The sequence below is a fragment of the Oratosquilla oratoria genome, chromosome 14 (assembly GCF_046742065.1).
Source record: "Oratosquilla oratoria isolate Oo_2021 chromosome 14, ASM4674206v1, whole genome shotgun sequence".
NCBI lineage: Eukaryota > Metazoa > Arthropoda > Malacostraca > Stomatopoda > Squillidae > Oratosquilla > Oratosquilla oratoria.
The window spans coordinates 9,606,744-9,627,628 of NC_134790.1; the positions used below are offsets into that span (position 1 = coordinate 9,606,744).

Sequence of the window (20,885 nt, forward strand, 5' to 3'; positions counted from 1 at the left end):
CAAAAAAAAATGAAAATAAATGAAATAGAAAGAAATAGCTCCTTCCATTTTGCACTGTCTTGTCAACGAGAAAGTACAGTCAGCATTATGGGACGGTTTGAAAAAAAATATCCAAGGTATAAGGATGGGAGTGTATTTAGGGATGGAATGGGTGGGAATTATTTTTTGGTTTTCTCTTTTTGGCTACCTCCCTTGTAAGGGGGAAAAAGCCTTAGTATATGTATGTATGTATAAGGATGGGTTTCTGTTGTAAATTTCCTATTGTGAATTTAGTGCGTCTGCTAGAGAATTTCAGGAAACCGTACTTGTGTTTCTGTTTATTAATGTTCTAGATACATTCAAGTTTTTCTTATCAGGACTATTGTACATTGCAATTGAGCAACAGGATTTTATTCTTTTTTTCAATATGGCTGAATATTTGGATTTTTATTATTTGGAAATGTTTTAGATATCTGAAATTCCATTTTTGGAATATTGGTCAGTAGTGGATTTTATGCTTATGACAGATTATCCCATTACGCTGAAGAAAGCAAAAATCGAATGGTTATGTTCAAGGTCTTCCGTGAGTCTGTGAATATAGAATAGTAAAACTCGTTTATATGGGTCCAGAAGCCTCTGGCTGTGCCCCTGAGTGAATTTCTGTTTGTTCATCTCTTTATCCAGTCTGTATGACTTTCACCTTTTCAGTCGTCTGACACCTTTCATGGAATTTGTTCAAGTTAGCAGCCAGGGTCCCGACACAGGAAAGTGCCGCCCCCTACACACCACCACTACCACCACCTTCCACATCTGATGGTCACAAGCACGATTCACATGTAACATTCATCCACAAAACAGCGTTTATACACACATCATTCATACACACAACTCATGGTGAATAAATCATGTATTAAAAGTACATTAGGGGGAATTTCTTTTACCTTCTTTTCACCAAAATTGCCCCCACTTCCCCAAAAAAACGTACCGCCCCGGGGCATTGCCCACTCCCCACCCCCTGCCCCTCCCTTTGTCGGGGCCCTGTTAACAGCTTATTCTTGACTCAGATCAAACTAAGAACAGAGCGTTTTGAACGATCGAGAAACAATTCTTGTCCCAAAACAGACCCTGACCAGAATCAAGTCGTTTTGGCGTCAGCTAGAAACAATTTGTGGCTGTATAACACGTTAACTCTTTGTTTACTTGTCCCTTCTTGCCTCGTCTTTCTTCTACTTTTCTTTTTTCATTAATTTCGTTTTCCATCACCCTCTTTCTCCTATTTTGTCTTTTACTTTTTTCATTCCTGCTACTCTCTTTTCTTTTTATTATTTCTTTCTTTTTTAAGTGAGCAAGCCGAAAGAACAAGCTACAGGTGATGAAATAGAGAATCTGGAGGAAACGAAAAACAATCGAAACGCGTCATCCGACTAAGCCGAGAAAACGCTTCTGGTCGAGAGCGTCTTGAAGTGGGAAGGATTATAAAAGGGGAGCAGACACCTCCAATGAATGAGAAGAAAACGTTGCATCTGTGTCCTTCTGTGCCTCGACCTCGTAACCGAGAAGAACCAGATCTGACCTTAAACGACTGAAGTCGGTTACCATTTGCACTGCCTAATCATGTCGCCTCTTCATCTCCCGCAAATTGCTGAAGGAATAAGTCGCCGCCGCGTCCGGTAACGAGTAGATAAGAATCGGGTTCACAATTCATTTCACCATTCAAACCTCCCATTTGCATCCCTTATACTGTATGATAGAGCAGTGTGGTTGTTTGTGTAGGTGTGTGTGTGCACGCGCGCTTGTGTGTGTCTTTCTGTCTGCCTGTAAGGGACAGCCTAAACTGCATATTGTTTTTCAACAGAAATTGGTATGAAAGTGAAAAGTAACTTTCTAATTGCAAGAAAAAGAAGCTCCACACGTCGATTGAAAAAAAATATATATATATATATATATATATATATATATATATATATATATATATATATATATATATATATATATATATATATATATATATTACAAGATAAAATAAAATAGAAAATAAAAGTTAAGAAGAATAATTCCCACGTCGACTGGAAAATAATTTCGCTCGGAAATGAGTTTCCAGTGGCCACACTTAGGCCCGACCATTTCTTTGCACCAATTATTTTAGTTGCCTCTTAATTCAATCCAGTGTAATGGTATTTCTTTTCCATTTTTTTACTATTTCTGTTTACGGTAGATGAAGATTTTTGAATATGGATTATGTAACACTGCAGTAATGGAATGACCTTATTTAGTTGCCTCTTAATTTAATCCAGTATAATGTTTTTTTTTTTTTTCATTTTTTGACCATTTCTGTGTGGTGTACTTGAAGATTCTTTAATATGGATTATGTAACACTGCAGTAATGGAATGACCTTATCTAGACACAAATGCACAAGTATTGAGCAACATATGTTTATTTGTATATCACATCTTTTTCTTTAATCTTCAAATGAGAGGTCTCAAGATATCAGCAAATAAAGCTGTGCCAGGATGGCCAAATCTCCAAGAGGTGACCTAACCCAGGTCTGGTGCCACCAGTACTTTTGGTTATGGAAAATATAAAAAATAAGAAGCTGTCATTCACTTTTTTTTTTTTTTTTTAGAGAGAGAGAGAGAGAGTGGGTATGGGCGAGGGAGAGCACGGTGAAGACCAAGAAAAGACCCCTCGACAAGGCTACAGTCTATTCCACGACGTGTAGGCTATCCACTCACTGATAGACTACAGTGCACTAACACTTATTTTTATCTTCTCGCCAGCAGAAGGTACAAGCATTGCCACAGAACCGTGTCATGAAGAATATGAGTATGTTGGAAGTTCCGTCCTGGTCTTGCGCTTACGTAATGCAGAGTCCAGCTTGGTGCCTCTCACCATCTGAGTTCGGTTGACTGTTCTCTTGGGTGGTCATTAATACCCCCAGAAAGAGTCTGTAGCGCAGAGAAGACTCTCAGAAGCTCTGTAGATGGGCCGCGAGATCTATCGGGCGGAAATGTGTGGTTTCTAAGCACAGCTCATTAAGGCCACGTCACACTACGCGTTTGTGTTCAAACACAGCCGTGGGTGAGTGACGCACGCTACGCAGTTCATCCCTGGCATTTCTGGCTTTGAGCAGGCGATGTTTCACTTACCATGGGCATATGTTACCCTTGTACGGTTCTGTCAGTCGAATAACGTCCTCACGACACCAGAAGAGCTGCAATTTCTGTTGCATGATGAGTGAGACGGTTTGGTGAGTCTTCTGTCACGCATCATTAACCCATCACTACTTGAAGGATAGTGGCGCGAAACTAGTGCCCCGCGCTTCTCAATTTGAGTGTGTTGCGGGGACCGTCAGTGTTATAGTTCCCCACGATTTGTCGCTTAGTGTGACTGGGTCTTCACACCCATACCGATAGCCCTCCCCTATCACGGCATTGTGCTACTAATACGTCTATTTTTTATTGTCATGTTTATGATGTATGATTTTTAAGTATGGTATATATCCAAGGTAACTGCATTATCTATCCTATGTCCCTCTTTGCCCCTTAAACATTCATTTTAGAAGAAACCATCGGCAAAATTTATTTCCTGTTCTTACGTTATTTTGTTCGTTTCCACGGCACCCCTTTGATAAGGCAAAAGTTGAATATAGTTCTATTAACTTTCACTTTCTACATATCTAAGCTCTCATTTTCCCATTACTCTTTACTATCTACAAACTAAAACAAAGCTTGTATTTTTCTCGATTTTTCCATACCTGATTTTTCTTGCGTTCGTTCATTGTTTTAGCTATGTGGAGTATCCAATGTAAATAGAAATGGTTAAGTCTACAAAAGTAAGAAAGCAGTTGCTCACAGAATTTGGATTACATCCTCTTTACAAGGGGAAAAGGGACTTTCAGGTATGTATACGTTTGTATTAATCATGTATGGGGGTATTGACTGTTGTATAAGCCTTGTATGGGTTACTGACTGATCTGATCGGTGATATATTATTTTATTATACTGCATAAGACAGTACCAATCGACACCTTGACACAGTTCCATACAATGTTGCTGCTTATGATACACTATCCAGCCAGTAACAATTAATATATAAATGTCATGTGTAGAATTATGGGCTGGCGTATCAGCAGAGTGCGGCTTCCATGGCCATGCCTACATCATAAGTTGTGTGTGGATGGGAAGCCCACCATGTAAGAGGTAAGAGACTGCATACGGTACGTTTTATGCGGTACTTTGGGTCTTCTGTGACATCCGTACAGACTATAATTACACATTATTTTATGATTAGAAAGAGTGGAGACTTATCTCAACTCAAAGAGGAATGCTGATCACTTTTAACTTTAACTGTAGTGGCGTAACTAGGTGTGTGGGAGGGGGGGGAGAGGAGGCCCAAATTTCAAAGTTACCCCGTGGGCGTGACCCCTAAGAAGTGTCTCAACTTTCCACATAAAAGCGGTCAATAAAACTATTAAATATAGAGTCTTATAAAGATATAGATAAAAATATTACATCTAAAGCGGCAGCATTTATTACGGTTATGTTAACTTCTCTTAGGGAGGTTGTCTTGTGGTTTACAAAGTCATTAGATTTTCTGCTGCAAATTTTTTAGATCTTTATTTTACTTGGCAAACAGTCCACTAGACTATAAAAATAATCGAGTAAGTGGGTTTGCCCCACACCTATCATAACTCTAACTTCCTTCCATTTCATTCTTTCCTTACACTAAACCCCCAAATCCCCACCTCCCTCCCTTTCCCCATCTAATCTATTCTGCCCTCTAACTAACTAACATGGTAGCCATTGTAGGCTTGATGCTAGAATTCTGATGTTCTGATTAATCCTGAATCTGTATGTAACTTGTTGCCTAGATTTAGGACAGTTCATAGTGTATAATAGCTATACTGACAAAATGCCTCAGAAGTGGAGTTACTGGAATACTGGTAAGTGCTTTTAACACTGTTTATTGTTTTATCAGATCAGTATTTATTTTTTACTAATCCTGCTATAGCAGGCAAACTGTTAGTATATATTATTCAGGTTGTATAGACAATTTTACATACATATACCAAAGGCTTTTTCCCCATTACACAGGGGGGTAGCCAAAAAGAAAAAGGCATAGAAACCACTCCCACCCATTCCATTCCCTACATATTCCACTTCCCTCCACCCTCCTCCCTCCCTCTAATCTCACCACCTACTGGATGACGGGTCATCCCTGCATCCTGTCCACTGGCCTGGGTCAGAAGCAGTGATGCAAGACACAGCACATCCACAGCAAGGCCACTTCTTAAATTAGGCACCCCCCCCCCTCTCTCTCCATCCCCTCATGCAGAAAAGAAGACAGGGAGAAATCCCTTCGGGCTGCGTCAATTTTTTTCCTCATACATACTTACTCATCCCCCCCCCCATCCCCCACCCATTCCCCCACATGCATCACATCATCATCCATACACAACCCTTCTCCATTCACCCCTATCTTCTGTCCTCTCCCATCCCTCTTCAACAGACATTCCTCTCTTTTTAATGCCCCTTTCACCCCATCCATCGATCTCACTCTAGGACACCCCCTCATATTCACTCCTTCCACTGCTGCCTTCCACACCTCTTTTACCAATCTTTCTTCACTCATTCTTTTCATGTGCCCAAACCATCCTAATACACTTTCATCAACCCTATCTCCCTACTCCCTTTCCGCTCCTGTTCTCCTCCTCACTCTATCTAGCCTAGTAACCCCTATTATATTTCTCAGACTTTTCATCTCAAACACATTCAAACTCCTTCTCTATTCCTCTCTTATGTTCCATGTTTCTACCCCATATAGTGCTGTTGGCACAATCACTCCTTCATATAACATCCTCTTAGCATCCATTCCCAGATGTCTATTTCTCGTTACACTTTTTAATCCACCAAGGCATTTACTCGCTTCTCTCAATCTACATTCTACCTCCACCCCCACTCCTCCCTTTCCTGCCACATTCGCACCCAAGTATCTAAAACTATCCACTTTCTCCAGTCTCTCACCCTTAATGCTCACTTCCAGCCTGCTGTCACTCTCTCCCCTTGTATATCTCATCACCTTACTTTTGCCCACATTTATCTTCAGCTTCCTTCTTTCACACACCTTCTCAAACTCTGTCATTAACTTCCTCAATCCCTCCTCTGATCCTGTTACAAGCACAGTGTTGTCAGCAAACAACAACTGGCTTATTCCCACTTTTCTCCATCTTCTTTAACCATCTCCAACCCTTGACCCACTACCCTTGCATTTACCTCTCACACCACGCCATCCATGTATGGATTGAACAGCCAGGGTGACATGACACGTCCCTGACGAAGTCCCACCTTTACCTCAAACCATTCACTCTCTCCATTTCTAATCCTAACACAAGCTCTACTACTCTTGTAAAAACTCTTGACTGCTCTCAACAGCTTTCCTCCTATCCCATATATCTGCAATACCTCCCACAGTGCCTTCCTGTCTACCTTGTCATAAACCTTTTCCAAATCCATAAAAGCCCAAAAAACATCCTTACCTTTTCCTAAAGCTTTCTCACATATCTGTCTTACCACAAAAATCTGATCTACACAACCCCTGCCTGTCCTAAATCCACACTGTTCCTCACCAATTATTCTGTCTGTTCCTCTCCTAATCCTCTCAATCAAGACCCTTCCATAAGCCTTCCCAACTACACTCAACAAGCTCATCCCTCTAAAACTACTACAATCACACTTGTCCCCCTTTCCCTTGTAAAGCGGAACTATACAGGCACTCCTCCAGTCCTCCAGCACTCAACCCTCTCTAACAAACATTAAATAACCTCACCAGCCAGTCCACCATAACTGTACCTCCTTTTTTCAGGCATTCTGCAGTGGAGAATTGATGGTGATGTGTCTTGAAAGAGAGTTGATGATAGCAAATACAGTGTTTAGAAAGAAAGTCAAGCATAAGTACACATGGGAGAGGGTGGTGGATGGAAGGGTGGCAGATAGTGTTAATGGAATACAGTCAACTCTCAATTAACACAAGTTTAACTAACGTGTTTTCAATTTAACACGAGTTCATTTTTAAGGATTTTTTTTTAATAACATGACAACTTCGATTTAACATGATTTGAATTTGGCGGTAAGAGCACTGAGAGAGAGGGCCTCCACCCATTCAGCCTCCTGCACTCTGTTTTGATCTCAGTTTCTGAAAAAAGAAAAGAAAAGAAGAACGGTGTCACTAACCCACAATTAATGGTAAATTAATTTTTAAATGTATGGACCGTGATTATAAGTCATAACAGCTTGAAAAATTGTTACAGAGAAATTAATGATTTAGAGATTGTAAACTCTCGTTTTCTGTTCTACAAAAAAAAAAAAAAACCAACCCACTAATTTTTAGATGTATGGACCATGATTATAAGTCATAAAAGCTTGAAAAATTGTTACAGTGAAATCAATAATTTTGAACATAAGAACATAAGAATGAAGGAGACTGCAAGAGACCATAAGGCCTACACTAGGTAGCTCCGTATCTATCACCACCTGTCATCCCCATCCATAAAGTTGTCTAACCATTTCTTAAAACAACTGATAGTTTCAGCGCTTACTACATGGTTACTAAGTTTAGTTAGAGATTGTAGACTCTCGTTTTCTGTTCTGTGCCAAAACAAAACGGTGTCACCAACCCACAATTAATGGTAAACTGATTTTGTTTGTTCTTGTGTGCACATAGAATGAATAACTGTGTACTACAAATAGATACAAAGAATGTGTGTTTTTGTTGTTTCTGTAACTTACAAATGTATTATTGTTTATTATTTAACTATACCTATGCATTTATTTATGTATCTTATTTGTTATTTACATTATTATAGTTTTTATTTATTATTTTATTATTAATATGATTTTTTTTTCGCATCTGACCTAGATATGGATCAAAAGGTCTCCTGTCGGTATGCTCCGCCTTTGTAATCCTTTGTTCAAGTTCAGAGTAACAAAATCCCCAAATTGACAAGACTTTCCGTGTCCAGGAACCTAACCCCCCCATTTACCTTTATTTCCTATAGAAAAAATATGTTTAACTAACGCAATTTTGATTAACACGACGTCTCCAGGAACGTAACCCTCGTGTTAATTGAGAGTTGACTGTATATAGTGGTGACCAGGAGTATGGTAGGAAGAGTTAAGGATGTACATGTTCTAAGGGGAGAGTGGGGGAATATCAGATCATTTTCTGGTGGAAGATAAATTGAGAGTGGAGAATAGGTGGAGAAAGAGGAAAAGGGTAGAAGGTAGGGAGGTACTTAGAGTGAGCTGCTTAAATGAGAAAAAAAAAGGAGAAGGAGTATAAGAAGCTGAGAGAGGAGTGGGAGTGAAGGATAGAGTAGAACTAGGAGTGGAGGAGGAATTGGGATGGTTCAAGGAGGAAGTCGTAAGGTGTGCAAAGATGGTGTGTGGAACAAGGAGGGCGGGAGGAAATAGAAGGAAGGGTAGTGAATGGTGGGATGAGGAAGCAAAGAAGGGTGTAGAAGAGAAGAAGCAGGCTTTCATAGATTGGCTACAAATTGGGATGAGGGAATCGTATGAGCGGTACAAAGTAAAGAGAAGAGAGGTCAAGCATAAGATAAAGGAGGCAAAGAGGAGAGCAGATGTGAAATTGGGTGAGAGTTTGACAGAAAATTTTGAAAGTAATAAAAAGATTTTTTGGAAAGAAATTAAAAGAGGAAGAGGAGGCGAATCAAGTAGAGAAGAAAAGGTAAAAGGTGCAGATGGAGAGATGATAATGGAAGAGAAGGCAGTGAGAGGAAGGTGGGCAGAGTATTTTAGAAAGTTGCTAAATGTGAAGGAGGATAGGGAGGGAAAGGTAGTTGCAGTGGGAAGCACTAGAAAAATGAGAGTGATGAGTAAGGAAATGGAGGAGAAATAGGGAGAGATGAAGTGAAACCAGCTGTTAAGATACTGAGAGCAGGTAAGGCACCTGGGTTCAGTTCTGTAAATATGATAATTGGAAATCAAATAGATTAAGTTGGAACTGTACATGAATTTGAGTCTAGGTATGTTAGAAAATTAGAGAGTAGGAGACGTAACACAACAAATGTTCCTCCATTCCTGTATACTACAATTAGGTAAATACACTCACACAGCTCTCTTCTGGGAGGGAAATGGCTGTTGATCACGAGTCCAACACGTGATCCAAAGACCATGGTAAATCACACAATAGTACAATAGAATAGGCAATATTTGTGGGGGATGGGGGAATGAGGGAGTATGTGTGAATGACATTTTGACACAGCCTGAAGGGATTTCTCTCCATCTTCTCTTTTTCTGCATGAAGGGATGGAGAGGAGTGTTACATTGCTTCTGACACAGGGCAGTGGGCGAGATGCAATGATGAACCGTCACTCAGGAGGAGCCAAGATAAGAGGGAGTAATGGGAGTGGAGTATGTAGGGATGGAATGGGAGTGGATTTTATGCCTTTGTATTTTGGCTACCTTATATATATACTGTATATATATATATATATATAAATATATACATATATATATATATATATATATATATATATATATATATATATATATGTATGTATGTATATATGTATGTATGTATGTATTATTTACATACACAAATGGCTTTTTTTCCCTCTTACAAGGGAGGTAGCCAAAGTCAAAAGATATAATTCCTCTAACACCCATTTCATCTCCACCCACTCCACTGCCATTCACCACCCCTCCCTCCCTTCCTCTTTTCTTGGCTCTTCCTGGATGACGGGTCATCCCTATATCTCAGCCGCTGCCCTGGGTCAGAGGCAATACAGCAAGACACAGCACATCCACAGCAAAGCTGCTTCATCCAATTGGCAACCCCCTGCTCTCTGTCCCCTCATGCAGATAAAAAGAAGACAGGGAGAAATCCCTTCAGGCTGTGTCAAAATACCATTCACACACAACCACTCCTCAACCCCCCACATCCCCCACCCACTCCCTTCTATGCATCACAGCATCACCCATATACAACCATTCTCCATTCACTACTATCTTCTGTCTTCTCCCTTCCTCAACAGACAATCCCCTCTTCCCCAAAGCCCCTTTCACCCCATCTATCCATCTCATCCTCGGTCACCCCCTAATGTTCACGCTGTCCACCTCTGCTTTCCACACTTCTTTTACTAATCTTTTTTCACTCATTCTTTCCATGTGTCCAAACAATCCCAATACTCTTTCATTCACTCAATGTACCAACTACTTTTCCACCCCTGCTCTCCTCCTCACCCCCTCATTTCTCACTTAATCCAGACTATCTATCTACCCCTACCATACTTAATTCTCAGACATTTCATCTCAAACATATTTAAAAGCTCTCTCTCTTCCTCTCATATGTTCCATGTTTCTGTGCCACACAATGCTGTCGGCACAGTCAGCCCTTCATACAATCTCCTCTTAGTATCAATTCTCAAATGTCTCTTTCTCATTACATTTTTTAATCCTCCAAGGCAAGTGGAAAGAATAAACCAGTACTGTAGTTGCCAGCCCAAGAAGTAGAATGTACTGTAGTTGCCAGCCCAAGAAGTAGATTGTACTGTAGTTGCCAGCCCAAGAAGTAGATTGTACTGTAGATCCACCCAGATCTAACACTTGGTACATACACTGTATACTGTATTTAAGATACAACTTTCCATTTTTTTTTACTACATTATTTATTGTTTTATTGAAAATTGAAAGTGATACTTCACTTTATACAAAAAATAATAATTATTCTTTCATTTCACACTTATACTTAAGAGACTTGTTGTTATACTGTAACTTAATTTCTAACTTAATTCTACACTTAGCTTTATACAACAAAATTAAAGTACTCTTTCCTTCATTTCACACTTATACTTAAGTGACTTGTTGTTATACTGTAACTTAATTTTTAACTTAATTCTGTACTTTGCTTTATACAACAAAATTAAAGTCCTCTTTCCTTCATTTCACACTTATACTTAAGCGACTTGTTGTTATACTGTAACTTAATTTCTAACTTAATTCTGCACTTTGCTTTTGTTTACTTTTCCATGGGTGGTGGGTTGTCAGGGTCCTCTCCCTCAAACCCCCAAAGTTTTGGCACCATTGAAGTAGGCACTGATGGACCAGGCATGAGTTCACCAGAAAGACCTAGTATAAGTTCACTTGCCTGTTGGGCCTGCTGGCAGGTCTTAGCACTTGCCTTGCCTTAGCAAATAACTTTCATATGTCATACTGCTTCAAGGAAGTCCTGTGTGCTTCAGGAATCTCAATTTTAAATCAGTGAAGTCTATGTTGAAGGTGTAGTGGTGTTGACTGTGTTGACTCTGTGTTGATACAATGGTTTGGCATTCAGCAAATATGATTATGTTATCCAGGTGACTCAGCACATGTGTGAATAAAAGTGGTGGTTCTGTTTCTCCTTCGTCTTTGTCATTTTCCTTGGCCACATTTTTCTGACCCCTCTCTCTTACTGCCTTAATTAAGTCATCACTGAAATGACTATATCTTACTGGGGCATTGTTATCCATGTCAATCCACTCTTTTACTTCTTCATTCAATGCTAGTCGTCTTAGATAACTTAACTTCTTTGCTCTGTCTGACTTGTCTCTCTTGGCTTCCTCAAAACACATAGACTCATCTGGTACCAACTTGAGAATCTGTGGCCACAAACTCCTGTGAAAGGTTATTTCCTTAACATCACCCCCAGGCTATTCATAAGGTGAAAATGGCATCCTTCTTTTTAATTTTGGTGATATAACTGTCAGAATGAAGAACTCTCCTCATAAATCCTCAGCAGTAGTGCATATTCATGTTCTGTATGAGACCTTTATCCATCAACTGAATAAGGCTGGTTACATTGGGGAGTAGATAGGCTGTGAAAATATTTCCTGACATTAGTTCTTCAGTAGGTGGGTGTTCTCTACAATTGTCCAAAAGCAGAACCATTTTTAAATCTTCTGGTAATCCTTTCTCCTTCAGGTTTCCTTTGCTGCTCAGGACAAACTAATGGAAGAACCAGTCCTTAGAGATATTACAATCCATCTAAGCATCAATTTGGTTACAATAATTCACTGGTAAATGAACAATGGCCTTTAGACATTGCAGTTATACATGTTTGCTAACAACAGTTAGCTTAATCTGATGTTTACTTGACACAAAGCCATAATTCTTTCCTTGTTTTCCTTGAATCCTGCCACCTCTTTCTTGCTACTGCAAGCCAGTGTTGACCATGGTAGACATCTCTAGAATAAACCAGTTTCGACAGCATTATAAATTTGCTCTCTGATAAATCATGTTCCTCAACAGAAGCATGAAAAAAATTCTTGTAGATGTCCACTGACAGGATATTGGCAGATTGTTTTTCTCCACTGACATAAAGCTGCCATATGCCATTTCTCTCCTTGAATCTCTTTAGTCACCCAGAAGAGAATGTCAGGACTGTTCAATTTCCATTTCTTTTTACAGTTCTTGAGCCTTATCCATAATTAACCCCTTCCCTATGATGATGCCTATGTAGGCATCATGAGGCAAGAGTGGGTATATGAGGATGCCTGTGTTTCGTACTTGTGTCTTAAGGTTGTTTCAGATGAGATGTCTCTTTTGTTTGGAGCATGTTCCTGCCTGTAGTGAGATACTTGTGGGTTATACTTCTCTATATGTTTCAAAATAACTGAGTGATCTTTCTTATTTCTGGAATGTGTTGGCCCCTCTTGTCAGACTGCTTTGTTCATCCTCCCAGTAGCTCTAGAATTTTTAATCAGTTCAACAATGACTCTATTACTGCTATATCCAAGAGTTCAGATAAAGAATGTCTGGCAAGCCTTTTTTTCTTTTCCTGAGTTATTGAGAAAGGTATATATGAGGGAGCAAGATTTCCCTGTACTTACTGATGTTGATGGTCTCTTTCTTTGGACAGGTATTTTATGAAGTCTAGAGAGTAACCACTGCTTTTGTGTGTTGTAATGCATGTTCAGAATATTTCATGGATTTTGCCTCTCTCCTCTTCTGTGAATAGTGTTCTGCACCTTTGCTTGCTCTTTTCAGCACAAGGTAAAAGGAATGGATGTTTCTGTCTCTGGATGCCCACCATCGTCTTGAATCACGTGTTGGAATTGTGATCAACAGCTATTTCCATCCCGAAAGAAAGCTCAAAGCTCATATGGGGGATCTATGGGTAATGCTGTGACCTTACACGGACACACACAAGAGTTGGAGTAATGACTTGCAGTGGAGCAATACTTAAATTATTTCAGCCCTGGGCAGGAATTGAATCCGGACCTCTGTAGTGGCAGCCGGGAACTCTACCAAATGCCTCCCTTCCTTTGTTCAAGATCTTTTCTGAGGATTCCCTTTCTTAACATAAATTTGCTGATTTGTGGTAGAATCCTCCAATTGTCTTACTTCAGTCACAAGGTTTTTATGAAATTTATTAGCTGACCCTTCAGTGCCACTCCGGTATGGATCCTCATATTCTTGTGATGATGATACTGGTCCTTCATGATAGCTGCTGCAGTTGTTGCTATAATGAAGAGGGGGGATTATGCCTCTGCAAAGGAAATAAACCTATCATGAAAGAAAAGTTCTTATGTATGTATGTATGAAAGAAAAGTTCTTATACCTTTCCCATAAATCCTTGAACACTTACTGTGTACTAGCAAACATAATCATTGAATTATTTTGCTCTTCAGGACTGATGTAATTTACATTATTTCCTTGAGAGGAGTAACAGTGAACTAAGTTGAATGTCTCATGGGCACGTGTGTTGCATGTTGGATGACATGTTTATGTTTGTTACAGTCAGTCTGCCATCCCAACACTAAGGTGAACTGTTGTTTTCATAGCATAACTCTTCAAGTTCAAAGAATAAAGCATGTCCATCATACACTTATCACAGTTTCAGACAGAATGCATGATTTCCTTACCAATATGGGGTTGATGAATTCTGATAAGTAAACACTGTCACAATGCCTTCTAGTAATGTAGAAAACATGTGGAGTTAATACAATCTGCCTATTGAGACCTTGATATAATGGAAAGACAGGATTAACCCACCTTAAGAATTAGGTTTGGCTCTGCTGATTCCATAGGTACCAAAATTGCAAAAGTCTCATTTTGGGAGTTCGTAATACATTCTGCCTTTTTATGGAAGCCCTAAGCCACCCACTCCCATGCATCAGAACATGATCTATACACAACCATTCTCCACTCACCCCTATCTTCTGTCATCTACCTTCCTTCCTCAACAGACATCACCCTTTCCTGATACCCATTTTACCCCATCTATCCATCCCATCCTTGGTTGCCCCCTCATATTCACTCCATCTACCTCTGCCTTCCACACTTCCTTTACTTATATTTCTTCATTCATTCTTCTATATGGCCAAACCATTTCAATACTTTTTCATCAACCCTATCTCCCAACTCCCTATCCAGGTCCTGGAGCTGCAGCGTCTACGTCGTGGGACCACCCCCCAACCCCAAGAGTTGGGGGCCAAACAGCAGCAACCAGCCCTGGCCATCAGCTCTACGCAGGTGGCACCGATCCCCAAGAGGAGCTACGCCTGCCTTGGGAAGTACCACAATCCTTTTTCCCAGCATGCAATGTTACGTCTTTTCTGCACTGAGGGGTGATTTTCCGGCGATCACCCCTCTTCTTCTACTTTTAGCTGGAGATGTAGAGAGCAATCCTGGGCCCACCACAAAATACATATGCCCAACATGCTGTAAACCCATTACTTCGAGCAGACAGACAAAGGGCTCAGTTCAGTGCAATATGTGCAAAAACTGGGCCCACCTCACTTGTACAACACTTGCTGACACAAACCAATATACAAACACTTGGACATGTTCTACCTGCCCTCCAGTAACCCCACTCCCACCTCCCCAACCACAGCCAGCACCCTTACCCACTCCCAATTTCCCTTTGCCCTTACCCCTGATCAGTACTCCCCTTCCTTTGTCCCTGATCTCTCCTTTCCCCGTGAGAGTTTGAATTGTATTGAAGAGGTTGATAAACTCAAAGTGAGGACAGAGCCTTTATTTGTTACAGGTTTTTCAAGTACATAGTCTAATATGCACCTCGTGGCAGTGTGGTTAGAATTCTCGCCTGCCACTACAGCGCTCCGGGTTCAACTCCCGCCCAGGGCTAAAATAATTTCAGTATCGCTTCACTGTGGGGTGTTACTCCAACTCTCGTGGGCAGGGAGTTGGGGGTGTTTGTGCGTGTAAGGTCACAGTGTTACCCATAGATCGGTCATATGAACTCTGAGCTCTCATCTGGGAGGTTAATAACTGCTGATCATGAGTCCAACATGAGATCCAAGACCATAGTGAATCACATGATTGAGATTAAACAAGAGGAATGGGGGGAAGTAGGGAGGGGAGGCCACTGAATACTAGGAAAAGTTAAGGAGAAGGTGGACCAAATGGCTGGGAACAGGAAAGATTAAGGATAAAATGGAACAAATGGCTGGGTGAAGGAACCAAGGAACAAAAAGAAGAAAATAAGAAAGATGAACAATTATTTTCTTCCTTTTGTTGGTTGTGAGCTAATGCCCTTCACCCAGCCAATTGTTCCATCTTATCCTTAACCTTTCCTGTTCCCAGACATTTGGTCCACCTTCTCCATAACCTTTCCTCCTATTCAGTGACCCCTTCTTCCCCCCTCCACACCTCTCTTCCTCCCTCTCTCTCCCTGTTCCTCTTATTTGATTTCAATCATATGTATTACGACTATGTAATTGAAAAAGCTGTAATAACAAGTGAAATGTTGTACTAATATAGGCTCTGTCATCACATGATGTTCATTTTGATAGACTTATTGGCAACTACCATTTTCATGTATGTTATTTCTTGTCATCATATATAAGTATTCTGTATTAGTGTGTCTTAATCATTATTCTTATCGTTTTATTTGGCACTATCAGACATATCAGATTACTCAAAAATATTGCAAGAAATTTTGTTTTCATGTTAACCCCATGATATATCAGTATGTTGGGGGTTCCCAAAAGAGATACCCCACCCCCTACCCCCAAATCCATTGTTACACCCGATATACTGTCTTTGCTCTTTATGCTATTCTCTTTAAATTCCTTCTTTATCACACCATTGACTGACTTTTCAATTTTTCTTAGCACTGTGTTGGGGGACGAATACTACTATATTCCACATCAAACAAAAAAAAAGACAAATATTATTCTTTTATTTAATTATATCTATTTATTTTTCTTGTGTCATTCTCCAATATGGGATTAGAACAAGGAGTGTGCTTTGTCTTAGCCATCTTCCTTATTAGAGGGATTGGAACCTTTGTATATGCATGCATTTATATCAGTAATTGTTTTATACATCTGATTTTTGCATCTCCCTCAAATCTATATTCAAGAAGAATGTTATTCCAGTAAGATAAGTTAGGATATCAGGATTTTTATAGGCATGAAGATTTTCATTATATGTTCTTGGGCATCAGCTTAATGGGTTGCCATATTGCATGCCCTGCTTGAATGAATAGTCAGGTTATGTAAGTATCCTGAATGTCACATATTTTGTGCAACATTTGTTTTTTCATGAAGGGATAATAAAACAATAATTTCATATATCAATTATAATTTGTGCGTTACTTCTATCACACATCTCTCAGTTACAGTCCCAGTGAGAGAGTGGAGAAGTATGAGATAACAATAATCATAATATTCATAGGAAAATTATAGAGTAGAAACAACCAAATCGAAAATGCAAAAGCATTAACAATCTAAGGGTATAAATGTTTCTAGTGATACGGTCTGGAGAAAGGAGATCTTTTCCCATTCTCTCTGACAGTTGGGATTTTACATTTTCATTTACAAATACAAAGGGATAATTATAATATTCCATCACTTTTTCATCAAAAATGTGCAAGGGGGTTAGGACTACAATCATGCATTTTCAAACAGGTATCTAATTAGGAAACACCCGATGTTTCATGACAATCCTATAATTTTGAAATAAGACTGCATAGGGAAGGAAATCATGCAAAATGATAAAATGAATAAACTTCATATGAAAAGTCAAGAGAAAATATTAAGTGAATATTTTCATTATTCAGACCCAGTTTACATCCTATGACTATATCAGGAACTAGTTGGATGATCTAGTATGATATTAGATCAGGCTTTTATCCTTTTCAGTCTGCATTCATGTTCATCAGTGTTATGTCTTGTTTTGCTCTGATAAATTGTGAATGTCTTGTTCTGATGTTGGCTTGATATCTATGTATTCATTATTGTGTACCAGCACACAAAGGTACTGGGAAGTACATACTTATTTCCTCTTTAGTGACATGTCTTTCAATTGTCTGAAGCTGTCTAGAAGACTCCACAGCTATGAGATGGAGTCACTGGGTAGAGTATTTGGTTTGTAAATGGAGTTAGAGCATTTGGGGATGAAATAGTGTGCCCAAACACAAGTGTTTTGTTTTACATGTTGTTAATCACATATTCTTCTGTCCTAATACTGAGGCACAACCCAACCAGAACAAAACTATGAACAGTCAGAAGTCATTTACTTAGTGAAAAGATTTTGCATGGCCATTTTGTGTTACATCGAAACAGAGTGGCCACGAGAAATTTTGATAGAAAATGTACGTGGAAACATAACTGAGTGCTCTAAAAACTGCTTTTACTAATGAACTTCTGCATTAGATATGCTAATGAAGCAGAGTCATAACTGTTTGTTATTAAATGTCCATTTATAGTAACGTACTGTACTTCGTATTCCTTGCTGGTTCTGAGTACTGGTTGTGACTCGAAATACTTAGTGAAATGAACTTATATCTACAAAAAATAAAACTCTGATAGAGAATAAATAGATAAAGAAAATTATTAACTAAAACCTTAATGATGAAGAAATAAAACCGGCACACAGATGACTTAAGATAATGATGGTAAGAGTGACAGAGGTTGATAATAATTATGATAAAATAACAATAAAATAAAGGTGACAATGAGAAAAATATATATATATGTATATATAAGACAGCGCTGGAAGAACCTGAAGACTTGGGACTACAAGACTCATGATGTCACAATAACTGATGACAACAGGACATCTAATGATGAACTGTGTCTAAGTAAATGATCATCATATCATAGACAAACACATCATCTTAAACTGCATATGCCACATTCATAACCAATAATGTCAATGATATATTAATGAGGTCAAAGTTGACCAACACCAACTGATCTATTACATTAAGGTAAAGACAGATGACATTACACTCAAGAGTTAAACTTCCTCAGCCTAGTGACACCATATCTAAGTCTGAATATGTCATTTCTAAGACTGAAAACATATCAGAGACTTATTTCTAAGGTTAAAACTTTGGCTAAGATCTAAAAATAGTCCACTGTTAATTATTGATAGTGTAGGATAATAAAGTTTATATTTGACCCCTAACTTATATTCTAACTAAACAATATTCACACACAAGTACAGCCATGTAAATATAGTATTATTATATACAATAGTATTTACAGAAAAGGGAGATTTAATTTACGCTACACTGGGAAACTCCCCATCTAGTTTTATGTGCTTCAATCTACAGACTTACACTTTCTGGAACAAGTATAAATGTCCATTTCAGTTAAAGAGTTATGCAAAATGAGCAGCCAAACCGACTTCATATTCAACTATTTGAACATCCTAGACTACCAGGTTTGAAGAAGTTTCTCAAAACCAGTGACTGGTTCATTGCTCTTTAGCAATGAAATGCTTCCAAAATCGGTCAGCACTTGGCAATATGTTAAGATAAACATCAAAGAATTAATATCATCGATCATCATTATCTTCAACATTGTATGAAACATTTCCATGTTTCTGCTTTGACTCTTTCCTACATTTTCATCATTAACATGTGCAATAAGAAACTAACCTTAGCTTATTGAACCCTACCAGAAGTATTGTAATCAATGAGTATCAGTGCAGTAGAATGAAGACTGAATCTTTTCTTTATCAGCAATTTGCCAGTTACCGTTTATCATTCACTTGTTGAACTACCACATCTACCACTGCAAAAAAGAGATAAAAGAAATAAACTCTTCACTCTGGTTTCTTTATGCGAAAACTCCAATTCACCACTAATAGAAACTTGTTTATCAAAATAACACTTCATAACTATTTCACTCATTCACAGCTTTCACTACAGCAATTCAGCTTAAATTCTCATCTCCCACATCCTTTAGGAATTCCAGATTCACAATAGATGACGCCATATAATCACATTATATTCCATCAGAATCATTTTAGTCATAGCTATTGTGACCTAACAATAAAAATGTCATTTCATTAGTACCACAATTTTACAGTGATCAAATAATTCATCCACTTCTGAGTCTTTAGTAAAAATCCAAAACACCACTCTGTCATCTGTTTTCAACAATGAGACTCACCAGTAATCTTAAGAGCTGTGTCTCTTGGTTCACGAAGTTCAGTGTAGTTAGCTGGGGAGGTACTGGGAGGCAAAGTGAGGCTGTTTGGGCACTGAGAGGCTGGCAAGGGTGGAAGTGGCACCCCTGTTAATCTTGCCACCTCTTCCTCTAACTGTCGATTTCTGCTGAACATGGCTACATAGTTGTGTTGCAGCTGTTTCTGATATCTAATGACTCTCTCCTTTTCCTCCGTCCACCGACATCTTTCTTCCTCAAACTGGAGTCTCTGAGCATCGTGGTCCCGTCTCAAGGCCTCAAATTCAGCCTTCAACTTGGAGAGATGAATGGATTTATCTTCTTCCATGTTCTTAAGCTGTTGCCGTGACTGCTGTGTTTGGTCCAGCTGTATCCGGAGTTCAGCAGCATCTCTTCGCAACTGAGCTGTGAGATCATGAAGGGAATTGATTTCTGCTCTTCGTCTTTCCACTTCTGTTTGATACTGTCGAACTTGAGCTCGGAGGTGCAGGAGTTCATGGCCCCTTGTTGTTTGGTCACCCTGAGAGTCTTTCAACTGCGTCTTCAGAAGTGAAATTTCACCTGCAGAAGATAAAATATTTACTCAGTGGCACAGTACATCTTTCAGATTGCAGCTCATTTATTCACATGTTGAAATGAAATACTTTAATAATATCATATGCTATCTATCTATGTACAAGGGAGTTAGAAAGTTAGCTAGCCAAGGGACACAACAACTCCAACCCATTCCACTCCCATCCATCACTCAACTGAAAATATCTTTGCCTCTATTATTACCCTAAGATCTGATTTCTGCTCTGCTTACTCTTTCTGACAGACATTATAACTTACTGTAATACTTCTTGCTATATTTAGATTATTATTCTGATTTATAAGGCATCTCTTGTTTTGGAAGCAACAACAATGGTAGATACTAATAGTCCTGCAAGGTAGCTGTAAGAGAGAATAATTTCCCTACAATCCATCTTCAAAACCTATCAACATCCTCATCTCTCTATCTCCAAGGAGATGCCACTCATACTCACAACCACTCTCCATTTCTACTTATATTTTGCCCTTTCCCCTCCCTGCTTCATAGACATTCCTCTTCCACTCAATGCCCCTTTCACCCCATTCATCCACCTTGTTCACTTTTATTCCATCCACCTCAACCTTCCACCCTCACTTTGCTTGCCTTGCCTCATTTATTTTTTCCATTTTCATTCCAGAGTTCTTTGATCAACTGTCTACCAGCTCTTTCTCACACCATTTCTCACTCCATGCCCTTTATAAGAGGAAAGACCCACAACACTAAGGTATCTGGCAACAGCAGTAGGGCTGGCTTATGTATGACCCAGAAAAGAAACATGATACTGCTGTCCATGTTGGGTTAATGATGGGTTGTGTAAGACTGTGTTCTCTAGCTTCTGTGAGGTGTGTGTGTGTGTATTTACCTAGTTGTATTATATGGGAAGAGAGCTATGC

General features: G+C 39.2%; 1 protein-coding gene across 4 annotated transcripts in view; it reads right to left on the minus strand.

Annotated features, from left to right (window-relative positions):
- Positions 1-16,567: 16,567 nt before the first annotated feature.
- The window catches only part of LOC143032718 (uncharacterized), a 388,774-nt gene continuing 384,456 nt past the window's right edge, over positions 16,568-20,885 (minus strand). For all 4 annotated transcript variants that reach the window (XM_076197633.1, XM_076197635.1, XM_076197634.1 and 1 more), the window contains 2 exons: positions 19,407-19,982; positions 16,568-19,025 (listed from right to left, as the gene is read on the minus strand). In XM_076197633.1, coding sequence (XP_076053748.1) covers positions 18,985-19,025; positions 19,407-19,982 — 617 coding nt within the window. In that variant the 3' untranslated portion in view covers positions 16,568-18,984. The remainder of the gene's footprint in view (positions 19,026-19,406; positions 19,983-20,885) is intronic.